We start from the raw sequence: 19,640 nt of genomic DNA on the forward strand, positions 1-19,640 counted from the left end.
GACTCAGTAACAGGGTTATAGACCCAGTAACAGGGTTATAGACTCAGTAACAGGGTTATAGTCCCAGTAACAGGGTTCTAGACTCGTTAACAGGGTTAGAGACCCAGTAACAGGGTTAGAGACCCAGTAACAGGGTTAGAGACCCAGTAACAGGGTTAGAGACCCAGTAACAGGGTTAGAGACTCAGTAACAGGGTTATAGTCCCAGTAACAGGGTTCTAGACTCGTTAACAGGGTTAGAGACTCAGTAACAGGGTTAGAGACTCAGTAACAGTGTTAGAGACTCAGTAACAGGGTTAGAGACTCAGTAACAGGGTTAGAGACTCAGTAACAGGGTTAGAGACTCAGTAACAGGGTTAGAGACTCAGTAACAGGGTTATAGACCCAGTAACAGGATTATAGACCCAGTAACAGGGTTAGAGACTCAGTAACAGGGTTAGAGACCCAGTAACAGGGTTATAGACTCAGTAACAGGGTTAGAGACCCAGTAACAGGGTTAGAGACCCAGTAACAGGGTTATAGACTCAGTAACAGGGTTATAGACCCAGTAACAGGGTTATAGACCCAGTAACAGGGTTATAGACTCAGTAACAGGGTTATAGACCCAGTAACAGGGAGGCTGGTCGGTGGAGAGGAGGACAGTAACCCAACAGAGACGAGACTCAGTAACAGGGAGGCTGAGAGACACCCAGAGATCACTAAAACTATGTGCTGCGGCAGATGGTCTCCCCACAGCTGGAGACGTTGTGGAGCCTAACAGCGCCAGGGACACACGCACATCTGATCAAACCTATCCCAAACATGTTGTGGCCTGTCATGATCACATTGGGGACAAACCTATCCCAAACATGTTGTGGCCTGTCATGATCACTTTGGGGACAAACCTATCCCAAACATGTTGTGGCCTGTCATGATCACTTTGGGGACAAACATATCCCAAACATGTTGTGGCCCGTCATGATCACTTTGGGGACAAACTTATCCCAAACATGTTGTGGCCTGTCATGATCACTTTGGGGACAAACCTATCCCAAACATGTTGTGGCCTGTCATGATCACTTTGGGGACAAACCTATCCCAAACATGTTGTGACCTGTCATGATCACTTTGGGGACAAACTTATCCCAAACATGTTGTGGCCTGTCATGATCACTTTGGGGACAAACCTATCCCAAACATGTTGTGGCCTGTCATGATCACTTTGGGGACAAACCTATCCCAAACATGTTGTGGCCCGTCATGATCACTTTGGGGACAAACTTATCCCAAACATGTTGTGGCCTGTCATGATCACTTTGGGGACAAACCTATCCCAAACATGTTGTGGCCTGTCATGATCACTTTGGGGACAAACTTATCCCAAACATGTTGTGGCCTGTCATGATCACTTTGGGGACAAACTTATCCCAAACATGTTGTGGCCTGTCATGATCACTTTGGGGACAAACCTATCCCAAACATGTTGTGGCCTGTCATGATCACTTTGGGGACAAACTTATCCCAAACATGTTGTGGCCTGTCATGATCACTTTGGGGACAAACCTATCCCAAACATGTTGTGGCCTGTCATGATCACTTTTTTGTCATAGCTACACACCTTCATTGGTGTTCTTCTTGTTCATGTTCAATTACCAAATCAGTTTCTTCTTCTGCAACTACTGTATTCACACATACAGCCAACTATACTGGACATACATCCTACTGGTAGACTGAGTATTCACACAGCCAACTATACTGGACATACATCCTACTGGTAGACTGAGTATTCACACAGCCAACTATACTGGACATACATCCTACTGGTAGACTGAGTATTCACACAGCCAACTATACTGGACATACATCCTACTGGTAGACTGAGTATTCACACAGCCAACTATACTGGACATACATCCTACTGGTAGACTGAGTATTCACACAGCCAACTATACTGGACATACATCCTACTGGTAGACTGAGTATTCACACAGCCAACTATACTGGACATACATCCTACTGGTAGACTGAGTATTCACACAGCCAACTATACTGGACATACATCCTACTGGTAGACTGAGTATTCACACAGCCAACTATACTGGACATACATCCTACTGGTAGACTGAGTATTCACACAGCCAACTGTACTGGACATACATCCTACTGGTAGACTGAGTATTCACACAGCCAACTATACTGGACATACATCCTACTGGTAGACTGAGTATTCACACAGCCAACTATACTGGACATACATCCTACTGGTAGACTGAGTATTCACACAGCCAACTATACTGGACATACATCCTACTGGTAGACTGAGTATTCACAGCCAACTGTACTGGACATACATCCTACTGGTAGACTGAGTATTCACACAGCCAACTATACTGGACATACATCCTACTGGTAGACTGAGTATTCACACAGCCAACTATACTGGACATACATCCTACTGGTAGACTGAGTATTCACAGCCAACTGTACTGGACATACATCCTACTGGTAGACTGAGTATTCACACAGCCAACTATACTGGACATACATCCTACTGGTAGACTGAGTATTCACACAGCCAACTATACTGGACATACATCCTACTGGTAGACTGAGTATTCACACAGCCAACTATACTGGACATACATCCTACTGGTAGACTGAGTATTCACACAGCCAACTATACTGGACATACATCCTACTGGTAGACTGAGTATTCACACAGCCAACTATACTGGACATACATCCTACTGGTAGACTGAGTATTCACAGCCAACTGTACTGGACATACATCCTACTGGTAGACTGAGTATTCACACAGCCAACTATACTGGACATACATCCTACTGGTAGACTGAGTATTCACACAGCCAACTATACTGGACATACATCCTACTGGTAGCCTGAGTATTCACACAGCCAACTATACTGGACATACATCCTACTGGTAGACTGAGTATTCACACAGCCAACTATACTGGACATACATTCTACTGGTAGACTGAGTATTCACACAGCCAACTATACTGGACATACATCCTACTGGTAGACTGAGTATTCACACAGCCAACTATACTGGACATACATCCTACTGGTAGACTGAGTATTCACACAGCCAACTATACTGGACATACATCCTACTGGTAGACTGAGTATTCACACAGCCAACTATACTGGACATACATCCTACTGGTAGACTGAGTATTCACACAGCCAACTATACTGGACATACATCCTACTGGTAGACTGAGTATTCACACAGCCAACTATACTGGACATACATCCTACTGGTAGACTGAGTATTCACACAGCCAACTATACTGGACATACATCCTACTAGTAGACTGAGTATTCACACAGCCAACTATACTGGACATACATCCTACTGGTAGACTGAGTATTCACACAGCCAACTATACTGGACATACATCCTACTGGTAGACTGAGTATTCACACAGCCAACTATACTGGACATACATCCTACTGGTAGACTGAGTATTCACACAGCCAACTATACTGGACATACATCCTACTGGTAGACTGAGTATTCACACAGCCAACTATACTGGACATACATCCTACTGGTAGACTGAGTATTCACACAGCCAACTATACTGGACATACATCCTACTGGTAGACTGAGTATTCACACAGCCAACTATACTGGACATACATCCTACTGGTAGACTGAGTATTCACACAGCCAACTATACTGGACATACATCCTACTGGTAGACTGAGTATTCACACAGCCAACTATACTGGACATACATCCTACTGGTAGACTGAGTATTCACACAGCCAACTATACTGGACATACATCCTACTGGTAGACTGAGTATTCACACAGCCAACTATACTGGACATACATCCTACTAGTAGACTGAGTATTCACACAGCCAACTATACTGGACATACATCCTACTGGTAGACTGAGTATTCACACAGCCAACTATACTGGACATACATCCTACTGGTAGACTGAGTATTCACACAGCCAACTATACTGGACATACATCCTACTGGTAGACTGAGTATTCACACAGCCAACTATACTGGACATACATCCTACTGGTAGACTGAGTATTCACACAGCCAACTATACTGGACATACATCCTACTGGTAGACTGAGTATTCACACAGCCAACTATACTGGACATACATCCTACTGGTAGACTGAGTATTCACACAGCCAACTATACTGGACATACATCCTACTGGTAGACTGAGTATTCACACAGCCAACTATACTGGACATACATCCTACTGGTAGACTGAGTATTCACACAGCCAACTATACTGGACATACATCCTACTGGTAGACTGAGTATTCACACAGCCAACTATACTGGACATACATCCTACTGTGTGTGAAGTCTAACCCAGAGCCAACTCCTCATACATATATCTGCTGGTCCAGGACACCATCCTGATTCTGTGTGTGAAGTCTAACCCAGAGCCAACTCCTCATACATATATCTGCTGGTCCAGGACACCATCCTGATTCTGTGTGTGAAGTCTAACCCAGAGCCAACTCCTCATACATATATCTGCTGGTACAGTACACCATCCTGATTCTGTGTGTGAAGTCTAACCCAGAGCCAACTCCTCATACATATATCTGCTGGTCCAGGACACCATCCTGATTCTGTGTGTGAAGTCTAACCCAGAGCCAACTCCTCATACATATATCTGCTGGTCCAGGACACCATCCTGATTCTGTGTGTGAAGTCTAACCCAGAGCCAACTCCTCATACATATATCTGCTGGTCCAGGACACCATCCTGATTCTGTGTGTGAAGTCTAACCCAGAGCCAACTCCTCATACATATATCTGCTGGTCCAGGACACCATCCTGATTCTGTGTGTGAAGTCTAACCCAGAGCCAACTCCTCATACATATATCTGCTGGTACAGGACACCATCCTGATTCTGTGTGTGAAGTCTAACCCAGAGCCAACTCCTCATACATATATCTGCTGGTCCAGTACACCATCCTGATTCTGTGTGTGAAGTCTAACCCAGAGCCAACTCCTCATACATATATCTGCTGGTCCAGGACACCATCCTGATTCTGTGTGTGAAGTCTAACCCAGAGCCAACTCCTCATACATATATCTGCTGGTCCAGGGCACCATCCTGATTCTGTGTGTGAAGTCTAACCCAGAGCCAACTCCTCATACATATATCTGCTGGTCCAGGACACCATCCTGATTCTGTGTGTGAAGTCTAACCCAGAGCCAACTCCTCATACATATATCTGCTGGTAGGGTACACCATCCTGATTCTGTGTGTGAAGTCTAACCCAGAGCCAACTCCTCATACATATATCTGCTGGTCCAGGACACCATCCTGATTCTGTGTGTGAAGTCTAACCCAGAGCCAACTCCTCATACATATATCTGCTGGTCCAGGACACCATCCTGATTCTGTGTGTGAAGTCTAACCCAGAGCCAACTCCTCATACATATATCTGCTGGTCCAGGACACCACCCTGATTCTGTGTGTGAAGTCTAACCCAGAGCCAACTCCTCATACATATATCTGCTGGTCCAGGACACCATCCTGATTCTGTGTGTGAAGTCTAACCCAGAGCCAACTCCTCATACATATATCTGCTGGTACAGGACACCACCCTGATTCTGTGTGTGAAGTCTAACCCAGAGCCAACTCCTCATACATATATCTGCTGGTCCAGGACACCATCCTGATTCTGTGTGTGAAGTCTAACCCAGAGCCAACTCCTCATACATATATCTGCTGGTCCAGGACACCATCCTGATTCTGTGTGTGAAGTCTAACCCAGAGCCAACTCCTCATACATATATCTGCTGGTCCAGGACACCATCCTGATTCTGTGTGTGAAGTCTAACCCAGAGCCAACTCCTCATACATATATCTGCTGGTCCAGGACACCATCCTGATTCTGTGTGTGAAGTCTAACCCAGAGCCAACTCCTCATACATATATCTGCTGGTCCAGGACACCATCCTGATTCTGTGTGTGAAGTCTAACCCAGAGCCAACTCCTCATACATATATCTGCTGGTCCAGGACACCATCCTGATTCTGTGTGTGAAGTCTAACCCAGAGCCAACTCCTCATACATATATCTGCTGGTCCAGGACACCATCCTGATTCTGTGTGTGAAGTCTAACCCAGAGCCAACTCCTCATACATATATCTGCTGGTCCAGGACACCATCCTGATTCTGTGTGTGAAGTCTAACCCAGAGCCAACTCCTCATACATATATCTGCTGGTCCAGGACACCATCCTGATTCTGTGTGTGAAGTCTAACCCAGAGCCAACTCCTCATACATATATCTGCTGGTCCAGGACACCATCCTGATTCTGTGTGTGAAGTCTAACCCAGAGCCAACTCCTCATACATATATCTGCTGGTCCAGGACACCACCCTGATTCTGTGTGTGAAGTCTAACCCAGAGCCAACTCCTCATACATATATCTGCTGGTCCAGGACACCATCCTGATTCTGTGTGTGAAGTCTAACCCAGAGCCAACTCCTCATACATATATCTGCTGGTCCAGGACACCATCCTGATTCTGTGTGTGAAGTCTAACCCAGAGCCAACTCCTCATACATATATCTGCTGGTACAGGACACCATCCTGATTCTGTGTGTGAAGTCTAACCCAGAGCCAACTCCTCATACATATATCTGCTGGTCCAGTACACCATCCTGATTCTGTGTGTGAAGTCTAACCCAGAGCCAACTCCTCATACATATATCTGCTGGTACAGGACACCATCCTGACTCTGTGTGTGTGTGTCATGTAATTATGTACTACAGGATATAATGCAGACCGTCAAGCCACAGATCCCAGATCTGTTGTAAATAATTAAGACAATATGCCTTGGGCCATGTCTCCTTATTCTACCACTAAGCCTGGCTGGGATGCCTTTTTTAACCCATATTGTTCATTAGTAATGATAATGTTGTAGAATTGATGTGACAGAATGAGGTTTTGATTGAGATGTATCAGAGTCAGTGGAGGGACAGCACTAAAGGGAGGGAGCAGATGGACACGGCATCTCTTTTTGGGGAGCTGAGTCTCTTGTAGATTCTGGGGGAGCTGAGTCTCTTGTAGATTCTGGGGGAGCTGAGTCTCTTGTCGATTCTAGGGGAGCCGAGTCTCTTGTCGATTCTGGGGGAGTTGTCTCTTGTAGATTCTGGGGGAGTTGTCTCTTGTAGATTCTGGGGGAGTTGTTGTCTTGTAGATTCTGGGGGAGTTGTTGTCTTGTAGATTCTGGGGGAGTTGTTGTCTTGTAGATTCTGGGGGATTTGTTGTCTTGTAGATTCTGGGGGAGTTGTTGTCTTGTAGATTCTGGGGGAGTTGTTGTCTTGTAGAGTCTGGGGGAGTTGTTGTCTTGTAAATTCTGGGGAGTTGTTGTCTTGTAGATTCTGGGGTGTTGTTGTCTTGTAGATTCTGGGGGAGTTGTTGTCTTTTAGATTCTGGGAAGTTGTTGTCTTGTAGATTCTGGGGAGTTGTTGTCTTGTAGATTCTGGGGTGTTGTTGTCTTGTAGATTCTGGGGGAGTTGTTGTCTTGTAGAGTCTGGGGGAGTTGTTGTCTTGTAGAATCTAGGGGGAGCTGAGTATGCCTTTTTTTAACCCATATTGTTCATTAGTAATGATAATGTTGTATAATTGATGTGACAGAATGAGGTTTTGATTGAGATGTATCAGAGTCAGTGGAGGGACAGCACTAAAGGGAGGGAGCAGATGGACACAGCATCTCTTTTTGGGAAGCTGAGTCTCTTGTAGATTCTGGGGGAGCTGAGTCTTGTAAATTCTGGGGGAGCTGAGTCTCTTGTAGAATCTCTGGGGAGCTGAGTCTCTTGTAGATTCTGGGGGAGCTGAGTCTCTTGTAGATTCTGGGGGAGTTGTCTCTTGTAGATTCTGGGGGAGTTGTCTCTTGTAGATTCTGGGGGAGTTGTTGTCTTGTAGATTCTGGGGGAGTTGTTGTCTTGTAGAGTCTGGGGGAGTTGTTGTCTTGTAGATTCTGGGGGATTTGTTGTCTTGTAGATTCTGGGGGATTTGTTGTCTTGTAGAGTCTGGGGGAGTTGTTGTCTTTTAGATTCTGGGAAGTTGTTGTCTTGTAGATTCTGGGGAGTTGTTGTCTTGTAGATTCTGGGGAGTTGTTGTCTTGTAGATTCTGGGGGAGTTGTTGTCTTGTAGAGTCTGGGGGAGTTGTTGTCTTGTAGAATCTAGGGGGAGCTGAGTATGCCTTTTTTAACCCATATTGTTCATTAGTAATGATAATGTTGTATAATTGATGTGACAGAATGAGGTTTTGATTGAGATGTATCAGAGTCAGTGGAGGGACAGCACTAAAGGGAGGGAGCAGATGGACACAGCATCTCTTTTTGGGAAGCTGAGTCTCTTGTAGATTCTGGGGGAGCTGAGTCTTGTAAATTCTGGGGGAGCTGAGTCTCTTGTAGAATCTCTGGGGAGCTGAGTCTCTTGTAGATTCTGGGGGAGCTGAGTCTCTTGTAGATTCTGGGGGAGCTGAGTCTTGTAAATTCTGGGGGAGCTGAGTCTCTTGTAGAATCTAGGGGGAGCTGAGTCTCTTGTAGATTCTAGGGGAGCTGAGTCTCTTGTAGATTCTAGGGGGAGCTGAGTCTCTTGTAGATTCTAGGGGATCTGAGTCCCTTGTAGATTCTGGGGAAGCTAAGTCTCTTGTAGAGTCTGGGAGAGCTGAGTCTCTTATATATTCTTGGGGAGTTGTCTCTTGTAGATTCTGGGGGAGTTGTTGTCTTGTAGATTCTGGGGGAGTTGTTGTCTTGTTGAGTCTGGGGGAGTTGTTGTCTTGTAGATTCTGGGGGAGTTGTTGTCTTGTAGATTCTGGGGGAGTTGTTGTCTTGTAGAGTCTGGGGGATTTGTTGTCTTGTAGATTCTGGGGGAGTTGTTGTCTTGTAGATTCTGGAGGATTTGTTGTCTTGTAGATTCTGGAGGATTTGTTGTCTGGGGGAGTTGTTGTCTTGTAGATTCTGGGGGATTTGTTGTCTTGTAGAGTCTGGGGGATTTGTTGTCTTGTAGATTCTGAGGGAGTTGTTGTCTTGTAGATTCTGGGGGAGTTGTTGTCTTGTAGATTCTGGGGGAGTTGTTGTCTTGTAGATTCTGGGGGAGTTGTTGTCTTGTAGATTCTGGGGGAGTTGTTGTCTTGTAGATTCTGGGGGAGTTGTTGTCTTGTAGATTCTGGGGGAGTTGTATTTGAGCTGTTGTCATCCTGTATTCCCTCAGCAGCCGGCAAAAAGACAAACAGACACAAATATGTCCATGTTAATTTATAGCCTCTCAGTAATCAGCCATTTCTCTGCAGCTCTAAGGGCTGTGTGGTGGGGCTGAGATGTAGTGCCTGTCAGGGCTGTGGGCCTGGTGGTGCTGTGTGGTGGCATAGCGATGACATAAATCCACAGTAAATTCATGATGCTTTAATGACAGCAGTTTCTCACCAAGAGTGAAGCGCTGTCTGCTCTCTCTCTCTCTGAGGCTGCCTCCTGTCTGGTCCTATAACCTCACCCTACATACTGTAACTCAGGGAGCACTGTCTGGTCCTATCTCCTCTACATACTGTAACTGTCTGGTCCTATCACCTCTACATACTGTAATTGTCTGGTCCTATCACCTTTACATACTGTAGCTGTCTGGTCCTGTCACCTCTACATACTGTAACTGTCTGGTCCTATCACCTCTACATACTGTAACTGTCTGGCCCTATCACCTCTACATACTGTAACTGTCTGGTCCTATCACCTCTTGTTTTATATTAAAACACCATTGCAATCCTAACCACAGTTACCCCAGTCATTCGTATCAGTTGAACTGGTATTCTAGTGTAGAAGCCTGATTTTGTCAAACATCACCAACATATACAGTGCCTTCGGATAGTATTCAGACCCCTTGACTTTGTCCACGTTTTGTTACGTTACTGTCAGGACCCGGTTACGAACCTGGGTCTCTGGAGTGAGAAACAGTCACTTAACCAACTGAGCCACGAATAGTCAGCAGAACCCAGAAGATGAGGCAGACACAGCAGTACTTAAGACGGTGTATTTAATAAAGTAAAAAGGAGAAGTCCTTCAATACAAAAAATGGCAAATCCAAAAGGTGGTAGGAATAGCACAAAAAAGCCTCAAGAGATACTCGAAAACAAAAACAGAATTCCACAAGAGCATCCACCGGAATCGACAAGAATACACAGAACACTAGGGCTGGGTGCTAACATACAAACACAGAGCACAGAACTGAGGGAAACTAAGGGTTTAAATACAATCAGGGAAAACGAGGCACAGGTGCAAATAATAATGGGGAACAAGGGAAAAAACATGAGGTCAAAAAGCACAATGGGGGCATCTAGTGACCAAAACCCGGAACAACCCTGGCCAAATCCTGACAGTTACAGCCTTATTCTAAATCAAAAAGAATCGTCAGCAATCTACATACAATACCGTATAATGACATCACAATACCCCATAATGACATCACAATACCCCATAATGACATCACAATACCGCATAAAACAGAAACAGGTTTTCAGACATGTTTGAACATTCATTCAAAATAAAAAACAGAAATACCTTATTTACATAAGCATTCAGACCCTTTTCTATGAGACTACAAATTGAGCTCAGGTGCATCCTGTTTCCATTGATCATCCTTGAGATGTTTCTCCAACTTGACTGGAGTCCACCTGTGGTAAATTCAATTGATCGGACATGATTTGGAAAGGCACACACCTGTCTATATAAGGTCCCACAAACCAAGCAATGAGTTCGAAGGAATTGTCCGTAGAGCTCTGAGACAGGTTTGTGTCGAGGCACAGATCTGGGGAAGGGTCATGAAAAATGTCTGCAGCATTGAAGGTCCCCAAGAACACAGTGGCCTCCATCATAATTAAATGGAAGAAGTTTGGAACCACCAATACTCTTTTTGTGATGTCATTATGGGGTATTGTGATGTCATTATGGGGTATTGTGATGTCATTATGGGGCATTGTGTGTAGATTGATGAGGGGAAAACATATTTAATCCATTTTAGAATAAGGCTGTAACATAACAACATGTGAAAAAGTCAAGGGGTCTGAATACCTTCCGATTGCACTGTATATAATGCTCTGTACCCAAATTACAAAATGCTTTTCAACTATTCTAGTCCACTGGCTCCATACAGATGTGTCTAAAAGCCCATTGCACAGATAGTGACCAGACTGAGAGAGTTCTGGACTGACAGACTCCTTCTTCAATCTGTTTGTCATCCCTTTTGCATACAAGTCATCTGCACTCAACCTTTCCACCCAGATTCCACAGAAGATGGACTGGGCTGTCAGATAACAACGGCCCCTTGTTGAAGCCAGATTCCACAGAAGATGGACTGGGCTGTCAGACAACAACGGCCCCTTGTTGAAGCCAGATTCCACAGGAGATGGACTGGGCTGTCAGACAACAACGGCCCCTTGTTGAAGCCAGATTCCACAGGAGATGGACTGGGCTGTCAGACAACAACGGCTCCTTGTTGAAGCCAGATTCCACAGGAGATGGACTGGGCTGTCAGACAACAACGGCTCCTTGTTGAAGCCCAGATTCCACAGGAGATGGACTGGGCTGTCAGACAACAACGGCTCCTTGTTGAATGGACCTGTCAGATTCCACAGGAGATGGACTGGGCTGTCAGACAACAACGGCTCCTTGTTGAAGCCAGATTCCACAGGAGATGGACTGGGCTGTCAGACAACAACGGCTCCTTGTTGAAGCCAGATTCCACAGGAGATGGACTGGGCTGTCAGACAACAACGGCTCCTTGTTGAAGCCCAGATTCCACAGGAGATGGACTGGGCTGTCAGACAACAACGGCTCCTTGTTGAAGACAGATTCCACAGGAGATGGACTGGGCTGTCAGATAACAACGGCTCCTTGTTGAAGCCCAGATTCCACAGGAGATGGACTGGGCTGTCAGACAACAACGGCTCCTTGTTGAAGCCAGATTCCACAGGAGATGGACTGGGCTGTCAGACAACAACAGCTCCTTGTTGAAGCCAGATTCCACAGGAGATGGACTGGGCTGTCAGACAACAACGGCTCCTTGTTGAAGCCCAGATTCCACAGAGATGGACTCTGTCAGACAACAACGGAAGAGATTCCACAGGAGATGGACTGGGCTGTCAGACAACAACGGCTCCTTGTTGAAGCCAGATTCCACAGGAGATGGACTGGGCTGTCAGATAACAACGGCTCCTTGTTGAAGCCAGATTCCACAGGAGATGGACTGGGCTGTCAGACAACAACAGCTCCTTGTTGAAGCCAGGGGCTGGACCTTTAATTGAAAGATGGTATATAAAGGAGCTGCCAGTGAAGAAGGATAAGCTGATGAGACTGTGGCATTATGGGATATCATGGGATACTCCACAGTCTGTTACAACACTGCATTATAATACCCTATATTACTACTGTCAGAGACAACATGATATGAGACTGTAGGGGATATTATGGGATACTCCACAGTCTGTTACAACATTTATTATAATACCCTGAATTGCTACATGACATGAGATGACTTTTTATCTAGCTAAGCAACATTATACAGCAGACTTCCTCCTCCCTAGTAAAATAGCAGACTTCCTCCTCCCTAGTAAAATATAGAGCAGACTTCCTCCTCCCTAGTAAAATATACAGCAGACTTCCTCCTCCCAAGTAAAATATACAGCAGACTTCCTCCTCCCTAGTAAAATATACAGCAGACTTCCTCCTCCCTAGTAAAATATAGAGCAGACTTCCTCCTCCTAGTAAAATATACAGCAGACTTCCTCCTCCTAGTAAAATATACAGCAGACTTCCTCCTCCCTAGTAAAATATACAGCAGACTTCCTCCTCCCTAGTAAAATATACAGCAGACTTCCTCCTCCCTAGTAAAATATACAGCAGACTTCCTCCTCCTAGTAAAATATACAGCAGACTTCCTCCTCCTAGTAAAATATACAGCAGACTTCCTCCTCCCTAGTAAAATATACAGCAGACTTCCTCCTCCCTAGTAAAATATCAGCAGACTCCTCCCTAGTAAAATATACAGCAGACTTCCTCCTCCTAGTAAAATATACAGCAGACTTCCTCCTCCTAGTAAAATATACAGCAGACTTCCTCCTCCCTAGTAAAATATACAGCAGACTTCCTCCTCCTAGTAAAATATACAGCAGACTTCCTCCTCCCTAGTAAAATATACAGACAGAAAATATACTTCCTCCTCCCTAGTAAAATATACAGCAGACTTCCTCCTCCCTAGTAAAATATACAGCAGACTTCCTCCTCCCTAGTAAAATATACAGCAGACTTCCTCCTCCCTAGTAAAATATACAGCAGACTTCCTCCTCCCTAGTAAAATATACAGCAGACTTCCTCCTCCCTAGTAAAATATACAGCAGACTTCCTCCTCCCTAGTAAAATATACAGCAGACTTCCTCCTCCCTAGTAAAATATACAGCAGACTTCCTCCTCCCTAGTAAAATATACAGCAGACTTCCCTCCCTAGTAAAATATACAGCAGACTTCCTCCTCCCTAGTAAAATATACAGCAGACTTCCTCCTCCCTAGTAAAATATACAGCAGACTTCCTCCTCCCTAGTAAAATATACAGCAGACTTCCTCCTCCCTAGTAAAATATACAGCAGACTTCCTCCTCCCTAGTAAAATGTAGAACAGACGTCCTGTCCTGCCCTGCCCTGTCAAGGCAGCAGCTACTCTTCCTGGGGTTTATTATGGATCCCCATTAGTTCCTGTCAAGGCAGCAGCTACTCTTCCTGGGGTGTATTATGGATCTCCATTAGTTCCTGTCAAGGCAGCAGCTACTCTTCCTGGGGTTTATTATGGATCCCCATTAGTTCCTGTCAAGGCAGCAGCTACTCTTCCTGGGGTGTATTATGGATCTCCATTAGTTCCTGTCAAGGCAGCAGCTACTCTTCCTGGGGTTTATTATGGATCCCCATTAGTTCCTGCCAAGGCAGCAGCTACTCTTCCTGGGGTTTATTATGGATCTCCATTAGTTCCTGCCAAGGCAGCAGCTACTCTTCCTGGGGTTTATTATGGATCCCCATTAGTTCCTGCCAAGGCAGCAGCTACTCTTCCTGGGGTTTATTATGGATCCCCATTAGTTCCTGCCAAGGCAGCAGCTAATCTTCCTGGGATTTATTATGGATCCCCATTAGTTCCTGCCAAGGCAGCAGCTACTCTTCCTGGGGTTTATTATGGATCCCCATTAGTTCCTGCCAAGGCAGCAGCTACTCTTCCTGGGGTTTATTATGGATCCCCATTAGTTCCTGTCAAGGCAGCAGCTACTCTTCCTGGGGTGTATTATGGATCTCCATTAGTTCCTGTCAAGGCAGCAGCTACTCTTCCTGGGGTTTATTATGGATCCCCATTAGTTCCTGCCAAGGCAGCAGCTACTCTTCCTGGGGTTTATTATGGATCCCCATTAGTTCCTGCCAAGGCAGCAGCTAATCTTCCTGGGATTTATTATGGATCCCCATTAGTTCCTGCCAAGGCAGCAGCTACTCTTCCTGGGGTTTATTATGGATCCCCATTAGTTCCTGCCAAGGCAGCAGCTACTCTTCCTGGGGTTTATTATGGATCCCCATTAGTTCCTGTCAAGGCAGCAGCTAATCTTCCTGGGGTTTATTATGGATCCCCATTAGTTCCTGCCAAGGCAGCAGCTACTCTTCCTGGGGTTTATTATGGATCCCCATTAGTTCCTGCCAAGGCAGCAGCTACTCTTCCTGGGGTTTATTATGGATCCCCATTAGTTCCTGACAAGGCAGCAGCTACTCTTCCTGGGGTTTATTATGGATCCCCATTAGTTCCTGCCAAGGCAGCAGCTACTCTTCCTGGGGTTTATTATGGATCCCCATTAGTTCCTGCCAAGCCAGCAGCTACTCTTCCTGGGGTTTATTATGGATCCCCATTAGTTCCTGCCAAGCCAGCAGCTACTCTTCCTGGGGTTTATTATGGATCCCCATTAGTTCGTGCCAAAGCAGGGTTGGGGTTAATTCAATTTCAAGTTAATAAAGAAATTATTCCTCATGTTCTATGATGATTTTTCATATGGTATGACCTATGACCGCCTACCTCTGGCACAGATGCTGCACCACTAGCTACATTAGCAGGGCCTCAACGCTGCATAACTAGCTACATTAGCAGGGCCACAACGCTGCATTACTAGCTACATCAGTACATCTTCAACGCTGCATAACTAGCGACATTAGCAGGGCCTCAACGCTGCATAACTAGCTACATTAGTACATCCTCAACGCTGCATCACTAGCTACATTAGCAGGGCCTCAACGCTGCATAACTAGCTACATTAGTACATCCTCAACGCTGCATTACTAGCTACATTAGTACATCCTCAACGCTGCATAACTAGCTACATTAGCAGGGCCTAAACGCTGCATAACTAGCTACATTAGTACATCCTCGACACTGCATCACTAGCTACATTAGCAGGGCCTAAACGCTGCATAACTAGCTACATTAGCAGGGCCTCAATGCTGCATAACTAGCTACATTAGCAGAGCCTCAATGCTGCATAACTAGCTACATTAGCAGGGCCTCAATGCTGCATAACTAGCTACATTAGCAGGGCCTCAATGCCTCAATGCTGCATAACTAGCTACATTAGTACATCCTCAAAGGGCCTCAAAAGCTGCATAACTAGCATAATCCAACAAAGCTAGCTACATTAGTACATCCAACAAAGCTGCATAACTAGCTACATTAGTACATCCTCAAAGCTGCATAACTATAACTAGCTACATTAGTACATCCAACAAAGCTGCATAACTAGCTACATTAGCATCCAACAAAGCTGCATAACTAGCTACATTAGTACATCCAACAAAGCTGCATAACTAGCTATTTGTATCCAAATGTCACTTTAGAATTGATAACTTATTGGCATGTTTAGCTCATTCCCATCCTCAAAGCTGCCTCTACATGCAGATGGAATTATTGGCATGTTGCTCATTCCCTGCCCTCTACATGCAGATGGAGACCTGACATCCCTGATTACAACACAATATCCACCTCTCCTCTCCTGGCAGAGAGTCGATGTGTTCAGCCACCGTCAACTACATTTCAAATGGTACCCTGTCCCCTATGTAGTGCACTACCTTTGCCCAGAGCGCAGGACAACCTAGTCCCACTACAATAGGGTGCCATAGGGGACAGTGCCAGGGAGAACACTGTTGTAGAGCCCCGGGTTCATCTAATGTGGGACATCAGATATCCTATTAGACGAGGGTGTGGATGGACTCTATTTTGAAAGCAGAGGAAATGTTACACTTCCTACTTGGTTCCTGCTGAGAAGGCAGAATGGATGCGTTCCAAGTGGAACCCTATTCCCTATATAGTGCCCTACTTTAGACCAAATGGAACCCTATTCCCTATATAGTGCACTACTTTAGACCAAATGGAACCCTATTCCCTGCATAGTGCGCTACTTTAGACCAAATGGAACCCTATTCTCTACATAGTGCACTACTTTAGACCAAATGGAACCCTATTCCCTATATAGTGCACTACTTTAGACCAAATGGAACCCTATTCCCTATATAGTGCACTACTTTAGACCAAATGGAACCCTATTCCCTATATGGTTCACTACTTTAGACCAAATGGAACCCTATTCCCTACACAGTGCACTACTTTAGACCAAATCCCTTTTGGCCCTACAGTATATAGGGGACTTGGTGCCATTTAGGAGGTAACATAGACAAGAGCCTTTTATGGACACCTCTGACAAGGAGAGTCTTTCTTCAGTCAGTCTCAAACAGAACTGGATATTGGCTATACCTGTAGTCACTGGCAGTATAGTGTCTTTCTGGGAAAATAGGACCAGTATTGGGGGTCTGAATGACATCAGGTAGAACATTGACTCAGTGATGATGTCATCATGATGGCAGAAACACACCTGATCTGTCTGAACCAATCACAATGTTTTATACTTTATATGACAAAAGGCAACATGATTTATTAATGCTGGTTATCAATAGTTATGTGGTTAGAGCTCTCTGGTAGTCAGCCAGTCAGTCAGACAGTCAGTCAGTCAGACAGTCAGTCAGTCAGTCAGATGGTCAGCCAGTCAGGCAGACAGTCAGTCAGTCAGATGGTCAGCCAGTCAGTCAGTCAGATGGTCAGTCAGGCAGACAGTCAGTCAGTCAGTCAGACAGACAGTCAGTCAGATGGTCAGCCAGTCAGTCAGTCAGATGGTCAGTCAGGCAGACAGTCAGTCAGTCAGTCAGACAGACAGTCAGTCAGATGGTCAGTCAGTCAGACAGACAGTCAGACAGTCAGATGGTCAGTCAGTCAGACAGTCAGATGCTCAGTCAGTCAGACAGACAGTTAGACAGACAGTCAGACAGACAGTCAGGTGGTCAGTCAGTCAGTCAGACAGACAGTCAGATGGTCAGACAGTCAGACAGTCAGATGCTCAGTCAGTCAGACAGACAGTTAGACAGACAGTCAGATGGTCAGTCAGTCAGACAGACAGTTAGACAGACAGTCAGATGGTCAGTCAGTCAGACAGTCAGATGCTCAGCCAGTCAGTCAGTCAGTCAGTCAGACAGTCATTCAGACAGTCAGACTGTCAGTCAGTCAGAAGTCTTAAACCTCTACTGACTCCCCATCCCGCATGCGTGAGCGTAATCATCGCCTGACACTAATTAGCATAACGCAACGGACATAAATATTCCTTGAAAATATTCCTATTCATGAAAATCACAAATGAAATATATTGAGACACAATAGCCTTTTGTTAATCACCCTGTCATCTCAGATTTTCAAAATATGCTTTACAGCCAAAGCTAGACAAGCATTTGTGTAAGTTTATCAATAGCCTAGCATAGCATTTTGAAATCAGAAAAGCAATCAAATTAAATCGTTTACCTTTGATGAGCTTCGGATGTTTTCACTCACGAGACTCCCAGTTAGACAGCCAATGTTCCTTTTTTCCAAAAATATTATTTTTGTTGGCGAAATAGCTCCGTTTGTTCTTCACGTTTGCAGTCACTAAAACGCCCAAAAATATTCCAAATTAGCTCCATAATATTGACAGAAACATGGCAAACGTTGTTTATAATCAATCCTCAAGGTGTTTTTCAAATATCTATTCGATAATATATCCGTCGGGACAATTGGTTTTTCAGTAGGACCGATTGGAGTAATGGCTACCTCTGTATTTTACACGAGAGTCACTATGGGAGCCATCAGGTGACCAGTTGCACAATGTAGCCGCTTACGGGTATTCTTCAACATAAATGCGTAAAACTACGTCACAATGCTGTAGACACCTTGGGGAATACGGAGAAAGAGTAATCTGGTTGATAGCCCATTCACTGCTCAATAAGGGACTCATTGGAACGCAGCGCTTTCAAAACATGGGGCACTTCTGGATTGGATTCTTCTCAGGCTTTCAACTGCAATATCAGTTCTGTTATACTCACAGACAATATTTTTACCGTTTTGGACACGTTAGAGTGTTTTCTATCCTAAGCTTATATGCATATTCTAGCATCTTGTCCTGACAAAATATCCCATTTACTACGGGAATGTTATTTTCACAAAAATGAAAATACTGCCCCCTAGTCTTCCTTTAAAACCTTTTCCTCCTTTAAAATGTCGTACACAAATCAAACTACCTGAAGCAAGGATATGCATTTTCTGAATACTATTTGAAAGGAAACACTTTGAAGTTTGTGGAGATGTCATAGTAATGTAGGAGAATATGACACAATAGATCTTGAAATGCAAAAGAAAAGCCAGACATTCAGACAGGAAGCTGGGGATCATGTAGATGTTGTCCACAACAGAGCAACAGTGTGTGTGTGTTATCTTTGAAATGCAAAAGCAAAGTGAGCCCTGCATCAATACCTTATTATGATTTATTTAACCTTTATTTAATCAGGGGGTGAGCCCTGCATCAATACTTTTACAGATGAGCCCTACATCAATACGTCAAAAGTATTTATTCCGTGCTGGAATGAAAACTGTGCTCCTTTCTGACAATATAAGACATGTCTATTTCCCATTCTAGTCATTTATCGCAGCAGTAACTGTCCCGATTTCACTGATGGTGTGGAGGTTATAGTCAGGCTCCTGTGTAAATGAACCATATTAAACAGGCTGGTGTTTATGTGTATTGAACAACGACTGCATGGCGAGATGTGGGGATGTGAGAAATTAACCACCTCCAAGTGTTTGCTTGCCAAGGGGTTTAAATGCTGTCAAATAAATACACGGAGCCAGTCCTTTTTTCTCCTGTGGATAATCTGTGACAATAATGATAATCTGTTATAATGGGTTATAATTATGATAATCTGTTATGTGTTATTGTCTCGGAGTAGAAAAGGTCACCCTTGAATAATCCTATTAATTATTTATTCTAATTAGGAAGTGGAAGGCGCAGGAAGTCATTTTGATCGCCCACTTCCATTAGTCTGGGGTTCATCTTCACCGTCTGAGAAAGCTGAATGTGCTGAATGGAGGAGAATGAAAATGAATCTCCTTGGATTGAGGAAGGAATCCCCTTGGATTGAGGAAGGAATCCCCTTGGATTGAGGAAGGAATCCCCTTGGATTGAGGAAGGAATCCCCTTGGATTGAG

The 19,640-nt window shown here is 44.7% G+C and overlaps 1 protein-coding gene across 1 annotated transcript; it reads right to left on the reverse strand.

Annotated features, from left to right (window-relative positions):
* Positions 1 to 6,983: 6,983 nt before the first annotated feature.
* On the reverse strand, positions 6,984 to 9,169 carry LOC135530287 (serine/arginine repetitive matrix protein 1-like; the record flags this gene model as incomplete). Its single annotated transcript, XM_064958648.1, has 4 exons — positions 6,984 to 7,526; positions 7,728 to 8,178; positions 8,353 to 8,521; positions 8,615 to 9,169. Coding segments are annotated over 4 exons (1,718 nt in total), but the record flags the coding sequence as incomplete, so codon positions are not given.
* Positions 9,170 to 19,640: the final 10,471 nt, after the last annotated feature.

This window comes from Oncorhynchus masou, unplaced genomic scaffold, assembly GCF_036934945.1.
Source record: "Oncorhynchus masou masou isolate Uvic2021 unplaced genomic scaffold, UVic_Omas_1.1 unplaced_scaffold_1314, whole genome shotgun sequence".
NCBI classification, from domain to species: domain Eukaryota; kingdom Metazoa; phylum Chordata; class Actinopteri; order Salmoniformes; family Salmonidae; genus Oncorhynchus; species Oncorhynchus masou.